Source organism: Sphaerodactylus townsendi, linkage group LG04 (genome assembly GCF_021028975.2).
Source record: "Sphaerodactylus townsendi isolate TG3544 linkage group LG04, MPM_Stown_v2.3, whole genome shotgun sequence".
NCBI lineage: Eukaryota > Metazoa > Chordata > Lepidosauria > Squamata > Sphaerodactylidae > Sphaerodactylus > Sphaerodactylus townsendi.
The window spans coordinates 109,318,270-109,342,109 of NC_059428.1; the positions used below are offsets into that span (position 1 = coordinate 109,318,270).

The following is a 23,840-nucleotide window of genomic DNA, read 5'->3' on the forward strand; positions in this document are numbered from 1 at the left end:
AATCCAAAATAGACATTATTCTTTCCAAAGAATGCATGGCTTTCAGTACATTGGTTGCACAGGGTGTAATTCTACCCCCATGCTTTTCAGTACCAAAGTAAGCCCTCAGGTCACATCACAGTTTGGGGGTTGGTTGTTATCAAAATGCTGATGATACCCAGCTCTACATATTCTCATCCAAATCTCCTGGTGACGTGGTACAGAAAGCCTGGCTGATTTGATTAACTGGCTAAACGTTCACAAATTGAAATGGCAAACCACCTCTGCTCTCCTCTTGCCTTGAAAACCCCATGGGGTGTCCATAAGTCAGCTAGGACTTGAAGGCACTTTCTACTACCACCACCACCACCTGACAGAGCATGCATATTACTCCCATTCTGCGGACGCTCCATTGGGTGCACATTTGTTACTAGGCTCAGTTTAAGGTATTGGCTGCAAAGCCCTTAATAGCTTTGATCCCTCTTATCTGTGGGACTACCTCTCCTCCACTACTCCTCCATGACAGTTTTTCTCATTGTCTGCAGGGGAACAGCCTGCAAGTGTGAGTGTGTGTGTTAAATCAACAACTGTTCATACATGTACTTTCTCTATTGTGGCCCCCACCTTACTGAACAACCTGCCCCTTACAGAATGACCAGGAGGTCAAAAAGGCTCCCGCTCTCCTGACTCTCTGCAAACTTGCAAAATATAATGATTCAAGCGGTAGTGTGCGACTTCTGATCCTTCTGTGGTAGAGCAATGACCTGGGTTTGTACAAAATTGCAGGTTGGATCCAACCCACTATTTAAAGATAATGGAACATTTCCTTGGTAGAAGTCTCTGTATCCATCAAATTTCTAGGTCCCACCCCATCTCAAGCATCATCCTGAAATTGTCATTAATGTCTGCCTCAAACATCAAGAAAGGGCATTCTAATCCCCTTAAACAACAACCGCTTATATAACATAGTTGCATGAATGGTGAAATTATTTTTTATTTAAAATAACACCTCTGCAAACCACATCTGTTTCACTTAAAATACTTTTCAGGTGAAGTAACCAAAATGCTGGAGTTGCACCCTTCCTAAGCCCATGGAAGTCAGTGAACTTAGAAGGGTGTAACTCTGCTTAGGATAGCACTGCAGGCAGGTTTGCAGCACCACCTTTTGAAAGGTACAACATCTGGTTAGCAATATTTCAGTTAGTAAGCTACAATAGGAAAACTTACTTCATCCCATAAGTTACATTTGAATGAAGGTATAATTGAAAAATAAACTATTATGCTCTTTCTTTGCAGTTTTCCATCAGAAACAGATTTAGATATCGCAGCAAAGCCTATCCCAAGAGGGAACATTGGCTGGACTGGGCTAGAGAGAAATACACTGTAAGTTGTGCTTTTTATTTGTTTTGATCCATTTTATAGCATGTTTACATTACTTGGCATATTCATATTCTTGTTGAATGATATGTATATCGACGTCGTCCAGAGCATATGGCTAAGGAATACCATTTTCTATAGTTTAGGGTTTCTCTGCTGTGACTGGGTACTTCCAGGCTAGTCAGATCTCGTCAGATGTCATAGACCTCCTAGGAATACCAGGATCTTGACACAGAGGCAAGCAATGGCAAACCACTTTTGAATGTCTCGTGCCTTGAAACCCCACCAGGGGTCGCCATAAGTCAGATGTGACTTGGCAGCAAAGAATAGGTTTTTCTGGGTGACTCATAATGTTAATCATATCCCTGTTCCTCTTGATTCTAAGTCTAATGGTTTATGTCATTGTTCACAGCAGAACAAGAAGAGCAAAAAGCGCTTGTTGTAAAGGGGGAGAGAAATGAGATTCAAACTCTCAGAGAGACTTGTTCAATCAAAGTGAGGCAGCTTTGTGCATAAAGTATTGGTAGGACTCGGAGCCTATATGTCTCTGAGCCATAACCAGTTCTCTCCTCTCCAAAGTTTGTATACAGTCAAGGCTTCTCTATTATAACCTGCCAACTTTGCCACTTTCCTGATAAGCCACCTGTAGTCTAAGGAGATAAGGTGAGATAGAATATTTTAAATGAGAACAATAAGCTCCTTGGCTTGAGCTCTCCTGATCTGGATGAGATCAGTTTAACTTGCTATCAGATTTTAGGCATTCAGGGATTATTTCCTTTTGAGATCTTATGTAATAAACCCAGTATTTTGGCCAGACTACCAGATTTTTTCACAGCTTGGAATTTTCAACTTTGTTTCTTGAGCAAAAAGCCTGTGTTCCCTTATCAGCCTTATAATTATTGTAGGTCAGAGTTCCATTTGGGCTGCTGTCCTACTGTATGGTTTTCTTAATGTATTGTTAAAGTGACCTTAGTCCTTACCTATATGTTCCAAGAGTCTGGTGATTAATAAGTTTTATAGGAGAGCCATTTTGATAGAGAAATGGGTGGTGGTGAATGAGGCACCCTCTGCTTCCCCCCCCAAAGTGACTTTCCATAGATCTTTCTTACATATAGCTAGTTTCTGAAAGGTCTTGTGGGGGAAGGGGGAGATTAGTTGTTAACAGATTCCTGTTGCATTATGCACATAGAAAATCTTCTTGTCATTCTACAGAGAATGTTTTAAATTGGTGTATTTTTTGAATGTCCTAACTTGTATTTCATGTTCTTATAGAAACGTCTTATCACTGAGATCAAAATGGTCTTGAGAGTATTGTTCCTGTACATTCCTCTTCCTATGTTTTGGGCGCTCTTTGATCAGCAGGTAATTTAGATAAACTATCCACTGTTACTGGTGACCGTGCTTCTCGTGGGTCCATTCCGCACAAAGAAATTAAAACATTTTAAAAATAACCCTTTTGGCTTTTTTTCTACCACATAGCACAGGAAAAATAAAGCATTGCCAGCCAAAATGATTATTTCACAACCTCCCCCCTCTCCGCTAGCTGACTGAAGCTTGTCAGTTTCATTTTGTTGTGCTCACCATTTTATGCTGCAGGACATTTTTTTGTCCCTGCCTCCATTTGCTGGCGGTTTCCCACGGAGGTTTCCTCTGCTAATAGCTAATCTATGAGCAATTTCACTGGTCCATTCTGCACAACACACATGAAACGTTTTAAGGCTGAAACATGAAACATTTCCTTTGCTTTTAAGGCTGACACATGAAACATTGCTTTCACATCCTGCATGTGAGCTCCCAAAGGCACCTGGTGGGCCACTGCGAGTAGCAGAGAGCTGGACTAGATGGACTCTGGTCTGATCCAGCTGGCTTGTTCTTATGTTCCTGTTGGAATTCTGCACAGCTTCCATTTTGAAAATGTCGTGTGTGTTTTTTACAACATTTCATTTTGAAAATGCATTTTTCCCTGAAAAGTTTCCCAAATGTTCCCTACTTGCCTGTGCAGAAAGCAGGAAACATATCGTGTTTCCCGCCTGTTTTTGCAGTCTTCTCCACCTTTGTTCTGCTCTTAGACTTTTGATTCTCTGGCCAGCCATCATTTTGTGATGTTCCCCTATCTTGTTTTCTCCCCTGGCAATGAGGCCATTTGTGGTTTTCCTCATCTACATACAGTAATAAACTCATTGTAGACTTCTCATTGCAGGAAAATGCTATTTTCCATTTTTTTAAAATTGTTTGTGGAAGTTTCGATGCCATGGAGACAACTTGAATATTCAAACCACTGAATCCTCGATGAGGCAGATTCTCGTGGTTATTAGTACTATATTCTTGTACTGTTATATTCTTATTTAAAATCCCATTACTTTTATGTAGGATTGGGTTGTAATTTGTTTGTAGAGTACTGTATTGTGGTGGAGAAAAGAGGGGGTGGACCAATCAGGTCCGCTCCTGAAAGTCTCAACCAATAGGATCTCTTCTCTGATCTGAGTGAGGGAACTACAGAATCAAAGAAGATGGGCAGCAACAGTCACATCCAATCAGAGGGCAAGCAACAGTAAGATCCAATCAGAGAAGCAGAAAATCGGCACAGCTTTGAAAATTCAGCCTTCACGTCTTTGAATCCACACATGTGTATTAAAACAAAAATAGAAGCGTTTTTTGTGCAGATAAGCCAAAACATTTTATTTTGAACAGCTGAAACATTATGAGAACATCTTTAAAAGTACAGTGCGGAACAAAAACCCTAAAATGATTATTTTCAAAATGTTTTCATAACATTTTGCAAACGTTTTAAAGCCTTTGTGTGGAATGGACCACTGTAAAAAGTACATGAATAAAGTTTGTTTTGCCTGGTGATCCTGTGCTCCAGTCATCTTTTTCTTTGTCTTGAGGGAGGTGTCTGCCTAGTTATGAACTCACAATATGAGAATTGCAGCCGCTCGGAGGGTTGCTCTACCTGCCATTAAGAAGCAATGGGTCGATCTGTCCTTTGCAGAGGACAGGTCTATCCATTAATTTCAATCACTGGTAGGACAGGTCTATCTGAGATTAAAAGTAATGGGTAGACCTGTCCTCTGCAGCTGCAATTCTCATATGTCATCGTAGCTAAGAAGACAGCTCTCTCAAAACAAAACAAAAAACAAAGGAAAAACAGCACATACGTGGGATCTCCAGGTAAAACAAACTTTCTTCATGTCTTTTTAAATGGAAATAGCAAGCAGATGAGCTGCTAGCAGAGGAAACCTCTGGGAAACCTTCAGCAAACAAAGCAGGCACAGAGACTCTGCAGCAGCAGAAAATGGCGAGCACGAGCTGCAGAGAAGTCAAAAGTGGAAGCTGGTAAGTCAGGTGGGAAAAATTAAATGTGCCCTGCTTTTTGCTGAGCAAGCAGGGGACCTTTTAAAAGTGACTTGGGGGAAAAAGCACTTTGAGAGGAAAAAATAAAACATTTTTCCAAACGTTAGCTGTGCAGAATTCCAGCAGAAAACGTTTTATATTTCAGCTGCAAAACAGTTTATTTCTGTTGTGTGGAAAGGACCATAGACACACATTTTGTTTTTTTCATGTGTATCTTTTTTTCTTATATATCTTTGTGTATTAAAGATATGTGTATTAAAGAGCACTGTGTAGTGGTTAAGAGCAATGGACTGTAATGTGGAGAATCGAATTTGATTTCCACATGAGCAGCAGACTCTTATCTGGTGAACTGGATTTATTTCTCTGCTCCTCCACAAGAATCCTGCTGGATGACCATGGGTTAGTTACAGTTCGTTCGGAACTTTCTCATCCACGCCTACCTCACAAGCTGACAGCTGTGGGAAGAGGAAGGGAAAGGAGTTTGTAGGACTCTTTGAGTCGCCTTACAGGAGAGAAAAAGAGCCGTGTGGCGTAGTAGTTAAGTGCTTGCACTGCCACTCACACGGTCAGGAGTTCAAGCCCCCTGCTGGCTCACGGTCAACTCAGCCATCCATCTATTTCTTGGTCGGTAAATGAGTACCTAGCTCATCGCTAGGGGGTAAAGAATAGCCGGGGAAAGCAATGGCAAACTACCCCACAAAAGAGGCTTGCCTATAAAATCATTGCTCGCAGTGGTACCCCAGGGTCGGACACGACTGAAGGGGAAACTACCTTTTTACAGGAGAGAAAGGGGGTGTATAAATGCAAACACTTCATCTCATCATTTACATAAATGCGTTTTGGTTTCTAGCCCAACCATTCAAAGTAATTTTGTTAATTTACTAATTTAAACATATAAAGCAAAGTGTAAGAGAAGGTAAAGTTGATCTTCACTGAACAGTGTGTTTCCATAGATACTATTTGTCAAATGTTACTTTATTATCTCAAAGACTGTAGTCAAACAAAACTTTTAATTAGCTTTTCTTGCCTTTTGCCAGTTTTAATTATCCTTAAATTCCTTTGCTTTCTTGCCTGCCCTTCCCCCAAGCATAGAGTCAAGGCACGTATGCTCGCACACATATAAATCTTGATATTCATCAGATCCCTGTTTTAAGGTTATAATTATTTAGAAATTTCTCATATTTTGTTTTTAAGGGATCCAGATGGACACTGCAAGCAACAACAATGGATGGAGATTTTGTAAGTTATTCTGAAACTTATGAGTCACAATCAACTCTGGTTGCACTTGCAAAAATGCAGACTTTACTGGTTGTGCTGTCATTGGGAGCACGCACTGTGGTGATGGCTCTTGATACTACGAATTATATGTTTGTAGAAACTTATTTATCTAGCCAGATACCCTTAGTTTGATTTTGACAATGATATTTAAAGCTTACTTTTTTGAGCACTTGTAGTATTTTGAAAGTAAGACACGTGTTTGTCTCTTTTTTAGGGCTCAGTTCAGATTCAGCCAGACCAGATGCAGGTACAGTAAACTACTACGTTAATGTTTTTTTTAAAAAAGCATATTTGTTGTTTGAAAGTTTCTAATTTTCTTCTTTCCCCTCCCACCAGACTATTAACCCGATTCTCATTGTTATAATGGTCCCAGTTGTAGATATGGCGGTTTATCCACTAATTAATAAGTGTCACATTAATTTCACGTAAGTGAATTTATGTTTGGAATCAGCTTTTAAGTCTGCTTGGGGTGTTTTGTCTTTAGTTTTGAGGCACACAGAAGTGGCAGTGAAAATAAAAAGAAGCATTTCGATATCGCTTCGTGCAAATATAATTTTGATTTGTTTCACATTAATTGGTATATAAAACTTAAAAGAGAAAGATGAAAAAGGAGAACTGGTTTGTAGGAAAGAAATTGAGAATATTATCAGTCTTCTGATGAGCAAACAAAGGTTTAACCAAGTACTAATTAGCCCAGTGTAGCTGGCCGGTAATGAAATACAGACGTTTCACTTCAAGATGTATGACTTAACTAACTTACCAATACACATTATGGATATGTTTAGCTACAAGTCAGTGACCTCTTACAGACAGACAAGTGTTTCAGTAACCATAATTACAGCTAACACTCTTGCAAAGTTAATTAACTATGATGTGTTGAAAGGCGAAAGGTGATTTTTTTTGGAGATCTTGAAGCAAACGTGGGTTAGATAAGAACAGCTGGAAGTTCAAGTGAAGCGTGTTACTAAATATCCTCTTGGTTCATTCTTCCTTTCCCCAGGCCTCTGAGGAAGATGGCAGTTGGCATGTTTCTGGCTGCTTTGGCTTTTATCGTTGCTGCTTTGGTGCAACTGAAAGTAGATGTAAGTAAACATCACTGACCTGAGTGGCCAGACTAGCCTAATCTTGTCAGATCTCAGAAGCTAAGCAGGGTCAGCCTGGTGAGGACTTGGATGGGAGACCGCCAAGGAAGCCCAAGGTTGCTATGCAGAGGAAGGCAATGGCAAACCACCTCTGAACATCTTTTGCCTTGAAAATCATATTCTGGTTGCTATTTTATGGCACTTGGCAACACCAAAACTTCAACCAAGGGGTTTCTTCTTGTGTTTGGATGTGATAAGGGCTTGGGATTTAAATTCCAGTTTGGGCTGCTTTTTCTCATTTTGACCTCACTAGAAGAGAAGAGATATTGTATGAGGGCAATTTTTTAAAAAAATTTAACAAGTATACACAATTTGCAAACACAAATGCCAAATCCTGCAACCGAAATGGAACATGAAACTAGGTTTGAGTGATGCTTCTGTCTCACCACGAAAGGTTTGTTTCTGAGCTGAATTATGTTGAATGAAATGGATAAACAAGAAACGTACAGCAAATGGGACTGATCGTGGAACAATAAGTAGTAGTTAAAAATTAGGGGGTTTTTTGGTTGACAGGGGGAAAACGTAGCCAGTAGGTTCTCCTGCAGTCCCCAACATCTCTGCTAAAAGAGCTGGGCAACCCCATCCAAACTCAGGAGCAGTGGGCCACAGTGCCAATGTGGTGCTGCCCTGCCATTCCTAAGAGCTTTCCAGCGAAATGGGGGGGGGGGGGCTTAAAAAGCTGAAAAGCTTCCGTATCACAAGGAAGCCCCTATTGGGCAGAATAGATTTATGCCGTGTTTTTGGTGGCCCCATCTGGTGGCACAATGGGGTGAACGTCTGTGAGAGAGTTGATTAAAGTTGGTTCCCCCCATAGTCATGCCCCTGGCCCGCCCAGTGACAGGAGCGCAGGGGCATTGGTGCTGTGTACGACGCTGTGTCCCTGTGCTGGAGAGAGTTGCAGTGGCTGCATGCCAACTGTTTCACCCTTCTGCCAGACGAAGTGCCCTGGGGAGGGCAAATCCACCAGTGTGGCCATGCGCTGCTCCCTCCCCACCACCACCTTGGATCAGGACATCAATTAGCTAGTAGGCATTATAATACTTAGCAAAGACAGAGTGATTACACTGTTATGTTTATGAGGATACACAATCAAATATCTTTGTGTGAGAAAAGGTCAGGCTATGAAATTAGCATAATCAGAATCGTATCTTTCTGTACCTTTGGGTACAGACATAAGTACATTGTGATCTAAGATGCATGTTAAGTTTTGTTCAGCTGAGAAAGCCATCACAGCACGTCTTTGTGTGGATTGAGGGTGTTATGAATAGTATAAATTTTAAAGATAACCTTCAGCAGAGTTTTAAAAATTCTCAGCTATACTTCAAACAACACTCCATTTGATTTTTTAGCTTTTATACGTATTTGGCCAGTTCTAATTTGGAAAAGGCAGATGTTTTTGATGCCGAACTGGAAAGTGGTTTTAAAGTCAGGCTGAAGAGGTGAATCTGGCATTAAGATTAAATGTATCTTCGATTTAATCTGTTTTATTCTTTTATCTACAGTTAGGTCAGGTTCTTGATTACTGTCAAAAGAGATAAAAAGGATTGTTAGATTTATTTAACCAGATAATTTACATTCCACTTTTCATTACCAAAGCTTTTCAAAGGTGCTAAAAAGTTAATTTAAAATTACTGTAAAAAGACATATTGTACATGAAGCAACAGAGAAGAGGTTGGTTAGCAAGGCTGAATAGTTGCTTCTTGGCTGGCACTTGATGGCCATTAAGTTTTCTCTTGGATAGGGACTTCAGAGATGCATAAATCTCATACTGTTCTTGAAGAGGAATTATTTTAAATGACCGCTTAATATTGCTTAAAGATGAGTGTAGTGGCATTCCTTGATTAGTGATGTTCAGTTTTTCCAGATCCACTGAATTGTAAGCATTTTGCTGAAAGTCACATCACAGTTGTGTGATAGATAAACAGCCAGAATCTCTGGACCTTATGGTTTTAGAAAGGAATCCTTGGGTTTCCTTGATGATCTCACCTCGCTGTCCTACTGGTCACCTCAGTTTGTGTTCAAAGAAAGGCAGGAATAGCAAGCACCTAAGCAGAACAACCTTCCAAAAAGCAGCAAACAAACACCTGGTGGCTGAAGCCCACCTGAAGGTCCCATGCCTGCAACCCACTTGAAGGTCCCATTCAAGGGCTGGGATGACCTGTCACTTACAAGGGTAGCAGTCTGTCACAGGACTATAGGAAAATGCAGAAGGTAGGGTGGTTGGTTTCTCGCCATCACAATAAACTCTGACTCAGAGGGTTCTTTCCAGAGGTTTTCCTCCATTGGTTTAAAAGGCCTTCTTGCTACTTATTATATTAATAACAAAAAAGCATTGAATCAACTCAAGCATCATGCTGGCTCCCAGGAAGATGACTTGTGGCTTTAATAACGTACAAGAGGGGTCATGAAGTAAAGGTGGTTGTATTGAATTGGACATAGAAAAGAAGCAGCAATTGTGGTAACAATATAGGTAGCAGATGTTTAGAACAAAGGAAGCATAACTCTGGGCCCTTCCCCACTTTTAAAATAATGCGCAGGCCTACCGGTTTCGTAAAACGCTGGCGTTTTTGAGCGCGCAGTCACAGTCCCCACTGCAGCGGCTCCTTCGGAAGACCTTTTGAAAACCGCGAACCTGGCGCGGCGTCAGAATTCTTGCATTCCCCCACGGCCGCGCGCTACTCGTTGGTGGTCAGGGCGGGTCTCCAATCACTCCAATCTGATTGGTCCGTGTGCCGTTGATGGGCAGGGCAGATCTGCCCTCCGATTAGTCTGTCCGCTGGCTCGGACGTCTCACAAATTTTTTAAAAGCGAGCGGGGAAGACAAGCCCACATCATCAACGCACAGTCAGCCCTTGCCACAATTCCATAAATATTGCAAAACCTTGCGGGGCACGCCTCGTCCCATATACCTCGACATTTGCTTTTTTTAAATCCACAACCTTGTCCGCAAAGTCGCGAGGAAATCACAATTGCTTTGACCATGCCGAAGAACCCCCTGTTCACTTTCGTTCCAGGCGCAGTAGATCGAATGGCAGCGTATGGGATCAGGCAGCTTTTCGCCTTTTGGCGAGGGTGCGGGCTGGATAGATCGCTAACGAAAACATACCTCTCTCCCTTTTGGCGAAGATCGTCACCCCCTCGAATGTTCAGATCAAACGAATGAACGAATAATCGAATGAACTAATAATCGTAATGAATCGAATAATCGAATGATATGCGAATAGCCGAATGAGCAGTGAAAATGGCCGCGTAAGGCATGCTCAAGGCTGGCCGCGAGCAGGACGCCTACAATACCAGTAAAGAAATGGGGGGAAGAAGACGGCCATGCGCACGCGAGTGCGCACCTGCCTGCCAGCGTGATTAGACCGGGGATGGGGCACGTCACTCAGAGTGGCGGGAAGTCGGAAGTCGGAAACCCCGGGGTGACCACCGGCCCTTCCCCACAACCCAGCGCTCTCCGAGGTTATTGAAGAAAAAGGTTCAGTTTCTTCAGAGGAGCTGAAAACCGCAGCGTTAAGGACGAGAGCTGGTGGCTGCATCGGGGCGGTTAGCGTTGTCGCAGCCCCAGGAGTGGGGAGTACCCAGCGGGACCCCGCCGGATACTTCCACGAGAAACTGCTGGCATAAGGTAAGTGGGGAAGGGCCCAGAGATTCCTTTGCTTTGAACAGTAAGTAAGGTGGTAGTGGATATAGGCGTTGGCATTTTTATGCCAAGTTCTTTAGAATGTAGACAGGTTATTGATCTTTCTCTTTCCAGAAGAATGTTGATAGATCAGATCTGACACAGGCACAACACCTATTTGTTTCTTTCTCCTTCAGGCAACTCTCCCAACATTTCCTGAACCAGGCCAGTCCCAAATAAAAGTATTAAACTTGGGGGACAGCAATGCAACAATTTCTTTTAACACTGGGAAAACTCTTCATGTGCCTTCTTTGGGATCAGTAAGTTATTTTTAATTTCCACTGTAACTTCAAAATTTTACATTTTTTTGTGAGGTACAGTTTTTCCTGTTGTTAATTAGTTAATGGTAGGTGTATATTTCTTCCATTTATATGTAGAGGTTAGTGATCTTGAACAACATCACAATTTATTCTTAGGTTTTAAATTATTTTAATGTATTGTTTTCTTTGGAGATGAGAGTCAAAATGAGATAAATGGAAATAATAAAAGTTAAATTTATTTTGGTGCATACCCTATTTCTATGCAAAATAGAGCTACCATCATAGCAACTTACTTAAAACAACTATCCATTTCTTTTTTTAACTCAGACATTTCAAGACTGTTACCAAGTGTGTCTTAAATCTCATTTTTCTTTTCTAAGTTTCCCTGACTTGACCCAGTTTTTAGATCCTTAACCCATCCAAGATTCTGTTTAAAGTTGCTCCAAACTATTGTTCTTAAACTGTTACAATGAAAAATTGTACAGAAGAGCGCAAGCAAAGCATAATTTTTCATGTCTTGGGTTTGGTGTTTCTACAGTACATCCCAAAATAGAATTTTGATTCCCCCCTCCTATTCAGTTAAAGCTCACTGTAACTCTTACATATTTTTCAGATGGATCACAGGAAAAGTGGTTATTTTTCCTTTGTATAAGTTTAAAAAAAACAAATTGAGTATTAATTCAGTGTCACTGGAGTTATTCTTGGGAAACAAAATGTTTCTCCCCCAGAGCTGACATTTTTTGAGATAGTAGTAGAAACAAATTGAGATGAACCAAACAGTCCACTTATTTTAATAATAAGAATTCTGGCGAATCAAAGGCAGGAATGGGGTTTTGTGCCATCCTTCAAATAGTATAATTTATTTAATCAGCAGAATTCAAAAGTAGTCTAAATAAATCTATGGACACATGAAAGGTCTGTTACTAATTGTACATTCTTTTTATTTGTAGACAATCTACGAAAAGTTTAACACTGCAGACTTACATGACGTCAGTGTAACTTATGATACTACAGCTATAAGGAAAGAATTTACATTTGTGGAAAAACAACGTCACACCCTTGAAATAACAAATGTGGTTGAGATTCAGGCTGAGCTGGTAAATAATTTTAATGGCTAATACAAAACCAGTCTCTAGTGTTCCTCTCTTGTTTTGATATGCTCTTTTTGCTTATATTTTGGTTTATATAAAACTTATGTATATATAAATGGCATTTGCAGATATTAGCTCTGTTCAGAAATTATTACAGCTGACTCAATGTATTTCTGAACTAACAGTGTGGGAGAAATTAAAACAGTCTGATTCTTCTGACTTTTTAACCAATCTTTAACCATGGTTAGGATACACAAACATTATGTTCTGGTGAATAGCTGCTTTCAGATATTGATCACTAGGGGACATGATTAGCCTTTTGTATGGCTAACATTGGTACCAATGAACAGCAGTTTTGTGGCATTTTACAGACCAACCGGGGTTTTTTTTCAATTTAGGCAAAGCTTTTGTGAAATGGTGTCTGCTCCATCAGATGCCTGTAGGGGATCTGTCATTTGGCAGCCTTACATATCTATGGTATGAAGAAAAAAAGTTAAGCTGCCACAGTATACTTTTCTTTAGCATAGCTTACTCCTGTGGAACTGATACTGTTCTAACACTACATTTGTGGTTTAGGCACAGGTATGTGTGAGTGGGTGAGAATTTTCCCTCCCTCTCAGTGCCTGCATTCCAAAAGAAAGCCCATAGCCCACTTCCAACTACATCAGTATTAACTACTCAGGAACACTGTGTGTGCCCTGTTCTTAAGGCCGTAATTAGAACATTGTGTATATGATTTTAATGAAGATATGAAGCTGCCTATCCAGGTCATCTTGTCTGCGTTGGCTGACAGAGGCTGTCAAATTAAGATCTTTCCCATCACCTGTTAACCTGACCCTTTTTAACTGGAAGATTGAACCCAAGGCTTTCTGCATGCAGACCCCATTCTCTACCATCAAGCTATGCCCCCTTCCCAGAATTCCTTCCCTCTGTGTACTCTTTCATTATGTTTTGAACCTGTAAATTTCGAAGAAGTCTTTTTCACTAAATTTACGTTAAGCAATCTTGGTGCAGTGCATTCCTGTTTGTTAAAGCATGAAACAGGCAATGCTAAGAAGAAAAATCGGAAAACTTCACTGTATGCAAGTGTTCAGCTATCACATCTGATGGGAAAAAAATCTACCATCTTGACATGTGCTCTACTTACTTCCACTGTCTTTTCCCACCAGCTTGAGGATGGTCTCACAGTAAAACCAGAGCAAGGAAACAATAAAATCAGGTAATATGTTTTACATATATATGAAGTATTATTAGGGACTTTTCATCTTTTAAAAGTCTCCAAATGCTTACTTTTGCTGAATAGGAAATGGAGACTGATACAGAATGCAGTAGGATGCTGCTAAAAACAGTCCTGTTTTGCCATTTCTTCGTGAATAACATCTAGGGGTCCTTAATGTGTTCTGTGTCATCATTTTATTACAGGTTTCCCTGTTCTTCCACTTGTCTTGTGGGGATAGGGAAACTACCGTGTTTCCCCGAAAATAAGACAGTGTCTTATATTAATTTTTGCTCCCAAAGATGCACTATGTCTTATTTTTCGGGGGTGTCTTATTTTTCCGCCCCACAGCTGCATGCTCTGGTGTTCTGTTTGACGGGCATGCTTCCCAACAGAAACTTTGCTACGTCTTACTTTTGGGGGATGCCTTATATTTCACACTTTAGCAAAACCTCTACTATGTCTTATTTTCCGGGGATGTCTTATATTCGGGGAAACAGGGTAAGCACAATGCTGTCAATATCTGTTTGGGACTTGACCTTCTTTTTGATTTACCTGGACTACAGCAACTGGCCACAGCCACATTCTTAAACTTTGGGCTGTTGACAGCTCCTGTAGTCACTTGGATGGCAAGAAGGCCAACATTGCCAGAATGGCAATGCATATCTCAGGTACAGTGACAAGCAGCCCTTTTATGGAACTGCATAGCCATAACTGGGCCAGACTGTCTAAGCTATCAAACAAATGGGGAACAGGTGTGGAAAGTTAGGGATGGCTGTTGCAGGGGTGTAGCGAGGGGGAACTGCGCCCAGGGTGCGTGTGTGCCCTGCATCCCCGCCACACCCACCCACCCCCATGCACCGGCACGTGTCCCACCCTGCCCCCTGGCAGCTACGCCCCTGGGCTGTTGGGTATTCATGCAGTTAAGCCTGGCCAAACAGCAGGCTGGAAAGGAGACTCCTGGTCTTCTCCAGGCTGCAGAGGGAAGACTTGGGAAGAAAAGAAATAGACCAATGTGCAGTGAGCTCTCTCCCTTCTTTCATCTGAGACCTTTGCTGGCCCTGGGGTGTTGTTTAGAATTATGGAGGTGGACAGGGAAGACCAAGTAGCTTTGGATTCCCACAATATCCTATCACATGTTGATAAGAAGAAGGGAGATAAACAGGGCTGTGATTTTGGCATTAGTCATCTGCTGTGATGCTTAGTTCAGCCTAGTGTCTTTGCTCTTTTGTATGTTATTAAATAATGCAATGGTGAACAGAGAGAAAGTATGCTATGCTTGTTTGGGGTTGACTTGTGGTGATTTTGTGGCATATCAATATACTGAATTTTTTAAAAATTCTCTCAACAGTATTAACTCTAGAGAAGTTAAATGTCAGTTGGGAAGTCTCAAGACAGCCTTGTGAAATACATATTGCCATGCCAGTGTTCCAGCAACTTATAATACAAATTTAATGAAAGGGAGAAGCAACTTTGTCAAAGAGTCCGAACCCTATAAAAATCTTTGCAGTCCTGCCACCATCTGGCACTGCCACACGGCTATATTTCAGGCCTCAGGTAGCATCAGCGAAATGTTATCTGCATTTTTTCAGAAATTATGAGCCTGAGTAGGGAGAGTGTAATGTGGACATTCTACACTAAAAGAGTTTTAAAATGCACAAATGTCTAAAAATTCCAGAGGGCTTGCTACATTGTGTGACCTTAAGTTTTGTACCTTGTCTGGTTTAAGTATCTGGCTTTTTCAGTGTGGAATCAGACTTCAGACAGAACACAGAGAGAATCAGGAGGATAGTTCCATATTTTACAAACCCTGACAGAATCTGTCTCTTACTGGCAAAAATATATTTGAGTACTGGGTTCCTTTGCTTAGCTGAAAAGGTTTTTCACTGGATAAGAGAGAGTCAAGCGCTGGTCAAGTAGATTAAACTTGACGCATATGAAGGTCACTTTACACCAACCACCTTTGGAGTGCCATATTCTGGGTTACTTTTTGGGACATATTGACTTGTCCAGGAGGAAGGAATATGCTTCCCAAAAGCCATTCCAGGTGTTACTTGTGGAGGAAAGTGAGTTTTGGAGGCCTGTGAAGTTAATAATCAACACTACAGAAAATTTCACAGTTTGTTAGTAAATAGATAGGCTATGTTTTGGCCCTGAAATATTGAGCATGTCTTGTTAAGTAACCAAACCTTACACTCTAGCTGTTACTGTTCAGTCCCAGTAACAGCAATGCTTAATTATAAAGTTTTTCTACTGAACATCTGGGAGGGACCCTTCATGAACCATACATTTGTTCAGACAGCATCTTTGTTATCTTCCAATAGCAGCAAAGATGGCCATAATAGTGGGGCATAAATTGAAACTATTAATAGGGAGTGGTTCAAATTTCATGCAGACATCAGTGGAACAACAACATTAAAACCTAGATTACACAAACTTTCCTATCTCATGAAGTCTTTGTATAAATGGATGTGGAAATTGTAGACAGAACTGTTCAGTACCAATAAGGCTGAATAAAGCTGGTACAACACTGATACTTTTATCTTTTTTTATATAGATTTATAAACAACTTGCATTCAACCATAAATATCACTATGGATGGTTTTAATTTTGGAGAAGTGACATATTTCTCTGCCAGCAATTATTCATCTTTCAAAAGAGGAGCGTAAGTATTTCAGCTGTTTCATTTTGTATTGGTTCCTTCAGTTCTGTCCACTGATGTTGCTTCTGCTTAGTTTTGGCAATGAATAGGTGCTGTCACTTTAGGGGGCAATAAGAGTACAGGAGAGGGGATAGTGGGACTTAAGGCGATACCTCCTACCAGTTTACCATATGTTAGCAGAGTGATATTTGTAGTTTGTGGGTCTAAAGTTATGGCAGTGGGAGGAGTGAATATTATTGTTGGGTGAGGATGGTGTTCAGCATCTTGGTTTTTGAAGCTGTTTTCCATTCCATGTCTAATGATCATCCCACGCTAACCAGAAATTGTGAATTGGTTGGTTTCTGTAAGAAACAAGTTTTGTAAAGAAAGTCCTTTGGGTGGAGGCAGCTGAGAAGGGAAAAACAGACTCCCACATATTGGTAGCCGTAAAGGCCACTGGAGTCAAAACTACAGAAGATGTTTTGGCATGCCTTTCCTCCCTTTCATGGTGTAGGTTAATGGCTGGGCTGTTTTAATAGGTTGGTGGTCTTGTTGAGGTATCATCTCCTTAACTCCCCAGGGAATACCCTGGGTAAGCCAATGGAGATGATCTCAGACTGGGTGGAAACCATATGGCTAATAAGCATTGGGAGGTTTCAGTAACCATGCTGAGTTCCTCTTATCCAGCCATGCTTGTGACTCGATAGCATAAATACTGAGGTGGTTGGGTGGGGAGCAGAATTAAACCAGAGCAGTGATTGTAGGAGGGAAGTATTCAGTCTCTTCTTTTTGATATACCTTTGTTTTAATATTGACTTTCATCACTAATAAGACTTATGTTTTATGATGTGAATTAAATTAGTCATGTAGATTAATTTTTTTTTTCAGAAAAAAGATTACAATTGACACTGATAACCAGACTTGTGAAGGCCAGACTATGACGTTTGGGTATGGTAGTGCTTATACCATTATAGTAGAAGGGGTAAGTTGCAAAAAAAGAGGAAATTGTAGAATTGTGTTGCTTGCTGCACTGCTGTATAAGAATTGTGCCAAATGCTGTTCTGACATAGTGATTGAAGTGAAGGATATCTGGCTTGAGGATACATTCCCGCGGCGTTGAGAGCATTTAATGCCAAAGTGAGTCGCCAAATCCTTTATGGGATCCCCATCTGGATAGGGGCATGCAGCAGAGAGGTGGAAAGGGTCCAGTCACACTTTCTGTATCCTCGGCGTGCCCCATTCTATCCCCTATGCGGCCCTGTGCTTAGAAAAAGGCCAGCACTGGCTGGAAACTCTGGTCTGGTGCCGTACATTCAAGTTTTGGGCCAGGATTTGTTTTAATTGGGATGAACTGGACTATACATCCCAGGGACTCACCATTCTCCACACAACTCAGTGGTGGGTTAAAATCGAAGCCAAACTCAATGAGCTGGGCATCCCCTTGGAGGACCTACTAATGTTAACAGAGCAGGAGGTTTATGGGGTTATCAAAAAGAGACTTTTTGACAGAGAGTTTCGACTGATACTAGAAGAAGCTAATAAGACCTATTCCCCGATCTCCCTGGGAATACCCTTGGATAGGTTAACCGTAACCTGGTATCTTTATCTCCTGGTTGAGGCCCGGTGGCATAGAGCAATCACCTTAGCCAGGTGTAATGCCCTGCCTTCTTCCCTTAGTCTTGGACGCCACCTTGGAATTCCACATAAAGACAGGAAATGCCCATGTCGTATGAGCTCTGTGGACACAGTATCTCATATGCTGTTGAATTGTCCCTTCTATGAGATAGAGAGGAAGAAGCACATAATTCCTTTCTTGCAAGGGAACAAAGGTATTACAGATGACCAGAAGGTTATGTATCTTTTAAATAGCCACAGCTACGAGTTGTTGGAAGCCGTGGCTAAATTTTTTAATGCCGCTATTTTAACTCACACAAAGTTGTAAAGGCTGTCGTTACCTTGTGGTGTTGGTGTTGATGTTGAATTATTTATATGCCATTAAAGGGATTCGATTCGATATTTGGCTTGGAGGCAGATGTGCCTTAGGACTGAAATGCCCATATAGAAGTAGTAGTTTTAACTCACCGTTTTATAGCATAAAGACTTTTTGCTAATATACTCAGAACGTCAACATTTTCATTCATGAGAGCTTCCTATGTAAAATTTTCTCACAGTCGAAGTTCACGTGTACATTCTGGTTGCATGGATCTCCCTTAACTTGCATTGAGGAGCATCTGCCTTTGTATGTGCAGAGCACTTGATTCTTCCAAGTTCATAGGGATACTTTGGTGGCTTGGGACTTTTGCTTGTTCATACTAGTGATTTTGTGTTAATCAGAGATCCTTGAAACTGGGAGCATTTCAGGTCATTTTATTGTTTTACATCTAGAGGGTTTAAAACATTGATTTTTGCTGGAGCTTGTAAGACATTTGTAACGTTATGTGTGTGACACTCAGGAAAAAACTGTTGCCTTTTTAAATGTGCAAAACATTTCAGGGCTTTGTGCATTAATATGGAATTTGATTGTAATTTCAGTGTAACAGCACTGACTTGCGTATCAGATACTTTGAAGATATTCAAGCCAATACTGTCAGTATGGCTTGGCAAATCCCACAGTACTTCATTCTTACTTGTGCTGAAGTTGTCTTCTCAGTCACTGGATTATCATTTTCATATGACCAGGTGAGTGACCTTGCTTCTGAAGATATAGATTTATTATTGAGAAGATAACACAAAGGGATTTTCATAGAAAGACTGTTAATAAGCCATGGAGTTCAGCTTTCTCACATTTGTACTAGATGATTTTTGAACCATGTGAATTTTCATGATGGTGGCTGTTTTACAAATGTCTTGCTGTATTTAAAAAAATGTAAGATTCTGCAAATGCTGTGTTAGCTTAATTTATCCAGAATTGTACGCTGTACCAGAATAAGTTCTAACAAATGCAGACGCACAAAAAACATGTGGAGAAGGTGCGTCCCTTCCTATCTCCCATCTTTAGCACTCTGCTTCCTCCTGTCTTTGCAGCTCTGCCCACCTACCCCACATCATTGGCACTCCTTTCATCCCCACCCTTGCTCCTCTCCCCATCAACCTCCCCGCTGGGCAATCCTCTCACCTTCTACTCTAGCTGCATTCCCCCACTATCCCCTCTGGAGCAGCTGCTGGCATCCTCTTCATCTCAGTGTTTTTTTTAAACTTGGGAGTGTTTAAACTCCCCTTTTTAATTTTCATAATTTTCTGCAAACTTGGAGAGTATCCCAACTTTGAAAAACATCTATTTGGGATGAATATGCCACCTATCTGTGAATTTAGATGTATTCATTGTCCATAAATTCTGACCTATAGCTAAGAATTTCCCAGCCATTAGAAAACCAGTTATAGATCGGCTAATGTGTCTGTCTTGAAATATAGTCCCAATATGCAAAACAATTCAATAATATATATTGTTTCAACAGGCACCCAGCAATATGAAGTCTGTGTTACAAGCTGGCTGGCTGTTGACTGTGGCTGTGGGCAACATAATTGTTCTTATTGTAGCTGGAGCTACGACAATTACCCAACAGGTAAACTGAAATCAGGGTTAATATTGAAAATTTAATAAATAGAAGCAGAGGCGTTCCTCCCATTGGGCAAAGTGGGCAGTTGCCCTGGGCGCAGCCCTGTGGGGGGCGCAGGTTTGTTTGTGGGATTTTTTGTATTTTCAGTGTTTTTCGATTTTTGGCCTGCAGAGGGCGCAGTTTTTAGGCTAGCAGCACCAAAATTTCAGAGATGTTTTGGGAGACTCTCCTGATGCTATCACCCAGGTTTGGTGAGGTTTGGTTCAGGGAGTCCAAAGTTATGGATTCCCAAAGGGGGTGCCCCATCCCCCATTGTTTCCAATGGGAGCTAATAAGAGATGAGGCTACACCTTTGAGGGTCCATAACTTTGGACCCCCTGAACAAAACTTCACCAAACCTGGGTGGTATCATTAGGGGAGTCTCCTAAAGGTACCCTGAAAGTTTGGTGCTGCTAGCTTAACAATTGCACCCCTGCCAGCAGGCACCTCCCAAATTTCCCCAGATTTTCCTTTTAAATCCCCCCGCCTTTGACATGGATTTAAAGGGAGAATCTGAGGTCCCCAGTTTAAACATTGCAAGTGATGCTGTTTCAGGGTAGGGGAGAATCAACCCCAAAATAGCATCACTTCCAATGTTGTTTAAACTGGGAACCCCAGATTCTCCCTTTAAGGTGGATTTAAAAGAAGAATCTGGGCTCCCTAGTTTAAACACCATTGAAAATGATGCTTTTGGGGGTGGAGCCCAGATTCTCCTTTGAAACATTGAAAGTGATGCTGTTTCCCCCAATTGCGGGTACTGGATACAACACCATAAAATATTTTCATAGCACTAATAAAACATTTTGAAAGCATTTTGAAAATGTTTTCAAAAATTATTTCTGCTGTGTGGCATGGCTTATTGCTGTGCTCAGATTTGTGAGTTGGGACATGTTCTATAATGTGATGGTGACTTTGAAACAACCTGGTGTTAAAATCATTGTTTGGTCACAGTGGGGGAGGGTGGCTGCCCATGGGGGACGCCAAACTCCAGTTTGCCTAGATACGCCGCTGGGCATAGCTACAAGGGGGGGTGCGCGTTGCATTGGGCACGCGCCTGGGGGGGCATCAAACTCAGGTTTTGCCCAGGGCTCCAGTTTCCCTAGTTACGCCACTGAATAGAAGTCTGTGTTAGAACACAAGTCCTAAATGTAAATGTAATATGGTATACTGAGGTCTGGTGAAGAATGGGTGCAAAATAAGCTGAAGTTGTAATGCAGTTATTGTGACTGGCAAGAAACAAACTCTGATGTTCCCAAAGTTTTTTTTGGAAGGTCCTTCCTTCTTTTCTTGAGATTTGGTAAACTGTATTAGATTAGTGGAGCTGATCTCTGTTGTCTGGACAGCCATTGTAGTTTTGGCTGATCTCCAGCCCCCACATGAGGTTTGCAGGCCTCCTGGAAGAAATACTGCTTTGGAGAGTTGAGTTTATGATCCCTCTCCTCCTCAAGCCCCATACTCCCCAGGCCCCGCCTCTCAAAATTCCAGGAATTTCCTAACCTCGACTCCCTCAACCTGGAATCCTGTCTCCTTGTCACCCAACAGACAGCCCATCTTTACCTGCCCTTCTGGCTTAAGTTTTCCATCTCCCCACTCCCTTCTACCTCTGTTTTTGAAAACTAGTTTATCTCTAGAGTGAGGACCAAAGAAATTTAAACTAGTATAATTTATTCCTTTTTATCCTCACAACAACCCTGTGAGATAGGTTGGGCTGAAAACATGTGACAGATCCAAGATTAACCAGTGAGATTCCATGACAAGATGGGGTTTGAATCAGGGTCTCCCAGACCCTGCACTGAAGCTCTAACTACTACACCACACTGACTTTCATAGGGTGGCAAGTTGCTAAGTCCGGTTTAGTCAATGCAAGTCAGGTGCTACCAAGTTATCCAGACCTTGTTGCTGGCCCTGTGGTTGCCACCCCTCAGGTGGGACCTTAAAATAGGTTGTCAAATCCCCTAGGCCACAGGTAGGGGTTGGGGGAGTAGGGTTGTCAGATCCAAGTTGGGAAACTCCTAGAGATTTGGGGATGGAGGACAGGGACTTCAGTGGGGAGCACTATGCCATAGAGTTTACACTCCAATCATCCATTTTCTCTAGAGGAACTGATCTCTACAGTCTGAAGAAGAACTGTAATTACAACTGAATTCTAGACGGTAGAGATTTATCTCCCTAAAGAAAATGGCTGCTTTGGAGGGTGGGCTCTCTGCCAGCAATTCTTGCCTCCTCAAACCTTGCTTTCCTCAGACTGTAGCACAAAAACTCCAAGTATTTCCCAACCTGAAGGCAACACTAAACCTCGCTCCAGTTAATCCTCTCTCAGGCTAAAATAGGCCTAGAAAGGACCCTGCTCCCTGCCTTTTATTCACATAAACAACCCTGGAATGCTGGGTTTCCTAGCAACAACCACCGAGGCAATGCATTTCTTAAAGCTGCAGGAGCTCTTTTTATCATTTTTAAATCTCAAATTTTTTAGATTTCACATTTTTCTGCAAACCTGGGGCCCCTTACAGTTGCAGTCACCATATTTAAGCATCCAAAAATTGGACCAATGTTTCTATTTAGAATATGAAATGGTTAATATGGAACTCTGAGACTCGCAAAGCAGTTTTGTAGTTGCCTTTGTTAGATTTATTAGATTAATTAATAATTTTTCTTTAGTAATAAAGTAGCGTATTGAATTACAAAAAATACTTAAAATCCTTTTTTCTATCTTTTATTTCACAGTGGGCAGAATATGTTCTGTTTGCAGGTTTGCTTCTTGCAGTGACCATAATTTTTGCCATTATGGCCTATTTTTACACCTATGTGGACCCAGCTGAGATTGAAGCCCAGCTCATAGAGGAAGAGAAAAAGGAGAATGAAAAGAAAGAACCTATTCATGAAAATGGAACTGTCCCAGTGGTACAGAGTCAGCTGTGAACTTATATCCAAGTCTGAACAAGAATGTAAACTGCCATCCAGCCGACTGCATTCCCAGGCTAAGATCCAAAAGTGTCACATGCTGTCACATCACTTGGCAAGGATGAATAAAAGTGCAGTCAAAAAGCACACACCCTTCACAGGACTGCTTTTGGTGATGAAAATGAGGAAAGCCCAGAATCTCTTTTTTTTTTGCTGAATTTGCACTTTAGAGAAAAATGGTATCTCAATCCAACTGCACTTGGCTACATTGAGAGGACTTTCCAAGTATTATTTTTATACACTTCACCTTTTAATTTTATATGATGGGAAAGCAGGTATTCCCAGATCGACACATTTTCCCCCATGCACTACACACACCTAAGGGGCTTTTTTAATGCTGCCATGCAAATAATGAACGCATAACTGTTTTTGTGAAAATATATATCTGAGCCTGCTGAATGTTATCACCCTGGTGTTAGTAGAGAAGGCTTTCATAACCTTCTGCCTAAGAGCTCTGCTCGTGTGTAGCCGTTGTGGTAAAGGAGAACAAAGAAGATTTGCATTGTGAAGATGGAAAGGCGGGTGAAATAAAACTTGAATTGTAACCATTCTGTTTTTGACTTTGCTTTTGGAGTGAGTGAACAAATCTGGCTTTCTGTTTCATGTCAATTGAGCTGAGTGTGGAGCATTCTGACACTAATGCTTCCTGAAGCAGAGCTGTCTTGTTTGAATATAGCCCTGACTATGCTAGATCGAACAAATCTAGAGCAGGGGTTAGCAATTTCATGTGGCTTTACGGTCACATGGAACTATATATCAAGGTAGTTTGCTTACTGTTTCACAGACAATTGGATTATTATTTTTTCTTCTTGAAGGATATTACACACTTCAGAGTATTAGAAAAAATGTGATTACTTCCCTTCTGAGCAATCTAAAGGCCAGTGATGCCAGTGAGAAAGTGCAGAGTCGGATGGAAGATTAAGGGATGCCAGCCTCCAGGTGGAACTCATTTCCAGGCTACAGAGCTCAGACTGCTTTGGAGAAAATAAATATTTTGAAGGGTGGACTCTACAGCATTGTACCCCGCTAAAGTTGCTGTACTCCCTAACATGGATCAGGCCACCCTACCCCTCACATCACCTACCAGTGATCAGGGGCAACCTAGTAATGGGGTACATTCACACAAGGAAAAATAATACAATCATGTTGATATCTAAGATTATAGGAGTAATATTATTCTTGAACATGATCCGTTTGAAATGGGGACACAAGTGATCATTTCAAAGCACGTCTATCATAGGACTCCATGCCCTTCTGTTAACA

General features: G+C 41.3%; 1 protein-coding gene across 1 annotated transcript in view; it reads left to right on the top strand.

Annotated features, from left to right (window-relative positions):
* Window positions 1-23,116, top strand: part of SLC15A1 (solute carrier family 15 member 1) — a 43,343-nt gene extending 20,227 nt beyond the window's left edge. The window contains exons 11-24 of the mRNA XM_048494113.1: window positions 1,276-1,362; window positions 2,629-2,718; window positions 5,905-5,949; window positions 6,203-6,235; window positions 6,325-6,413; window positions 6,989-7,070; window positions 10,950-11,072; window positions 12,023-12,169; window positions 13,333-13,382; window positions 15,937-16,044; window positions 16,909-17,002; window positions 18,553-18,699; window positions 19,476-19,583; window positions 22,341-23,116. Coding sequence (XP_048350070.1) covers window positions 1,276-1,362; window positions 2,629-2,718; window positions 5,905-5,949; window positions 6,203-6,235; window positions 6,325-6,413; window positions 6,989-7,070; window positions 10,950-11,072; window positions 12,023-12,169; window positions 13,333-13,382; window positions 15,937-16,044; window positions 16,909-17,002; window positions 18,553-18,699; window positions 19,476-19,583; window positions 22,341-22,535 — 1,398 coding nt within the window. The 3' untranslated portion in view covers window positions 22,536-23,116. The remainder of the gene's footprint in view (window positions 1-1,275; window positions 1,363-2,628; window positions 2,719-5,904; window positions 5,950-6,202; window positions 6,236-6,324; window positions 6,414-6,988; window positions 7,071-10,949; window positions 11,073-12,022; window positions 12,170-13,332; window positions 13,383-15,936; window positions 16,045-16,908; window positions 17,003-18,552; window positions 18,700-19,475; window positions 19,584-22,340) is intronic.
* The last annotated feature ends 724 nt before the right edge of the window (window positions 23,117-23,840 follow it).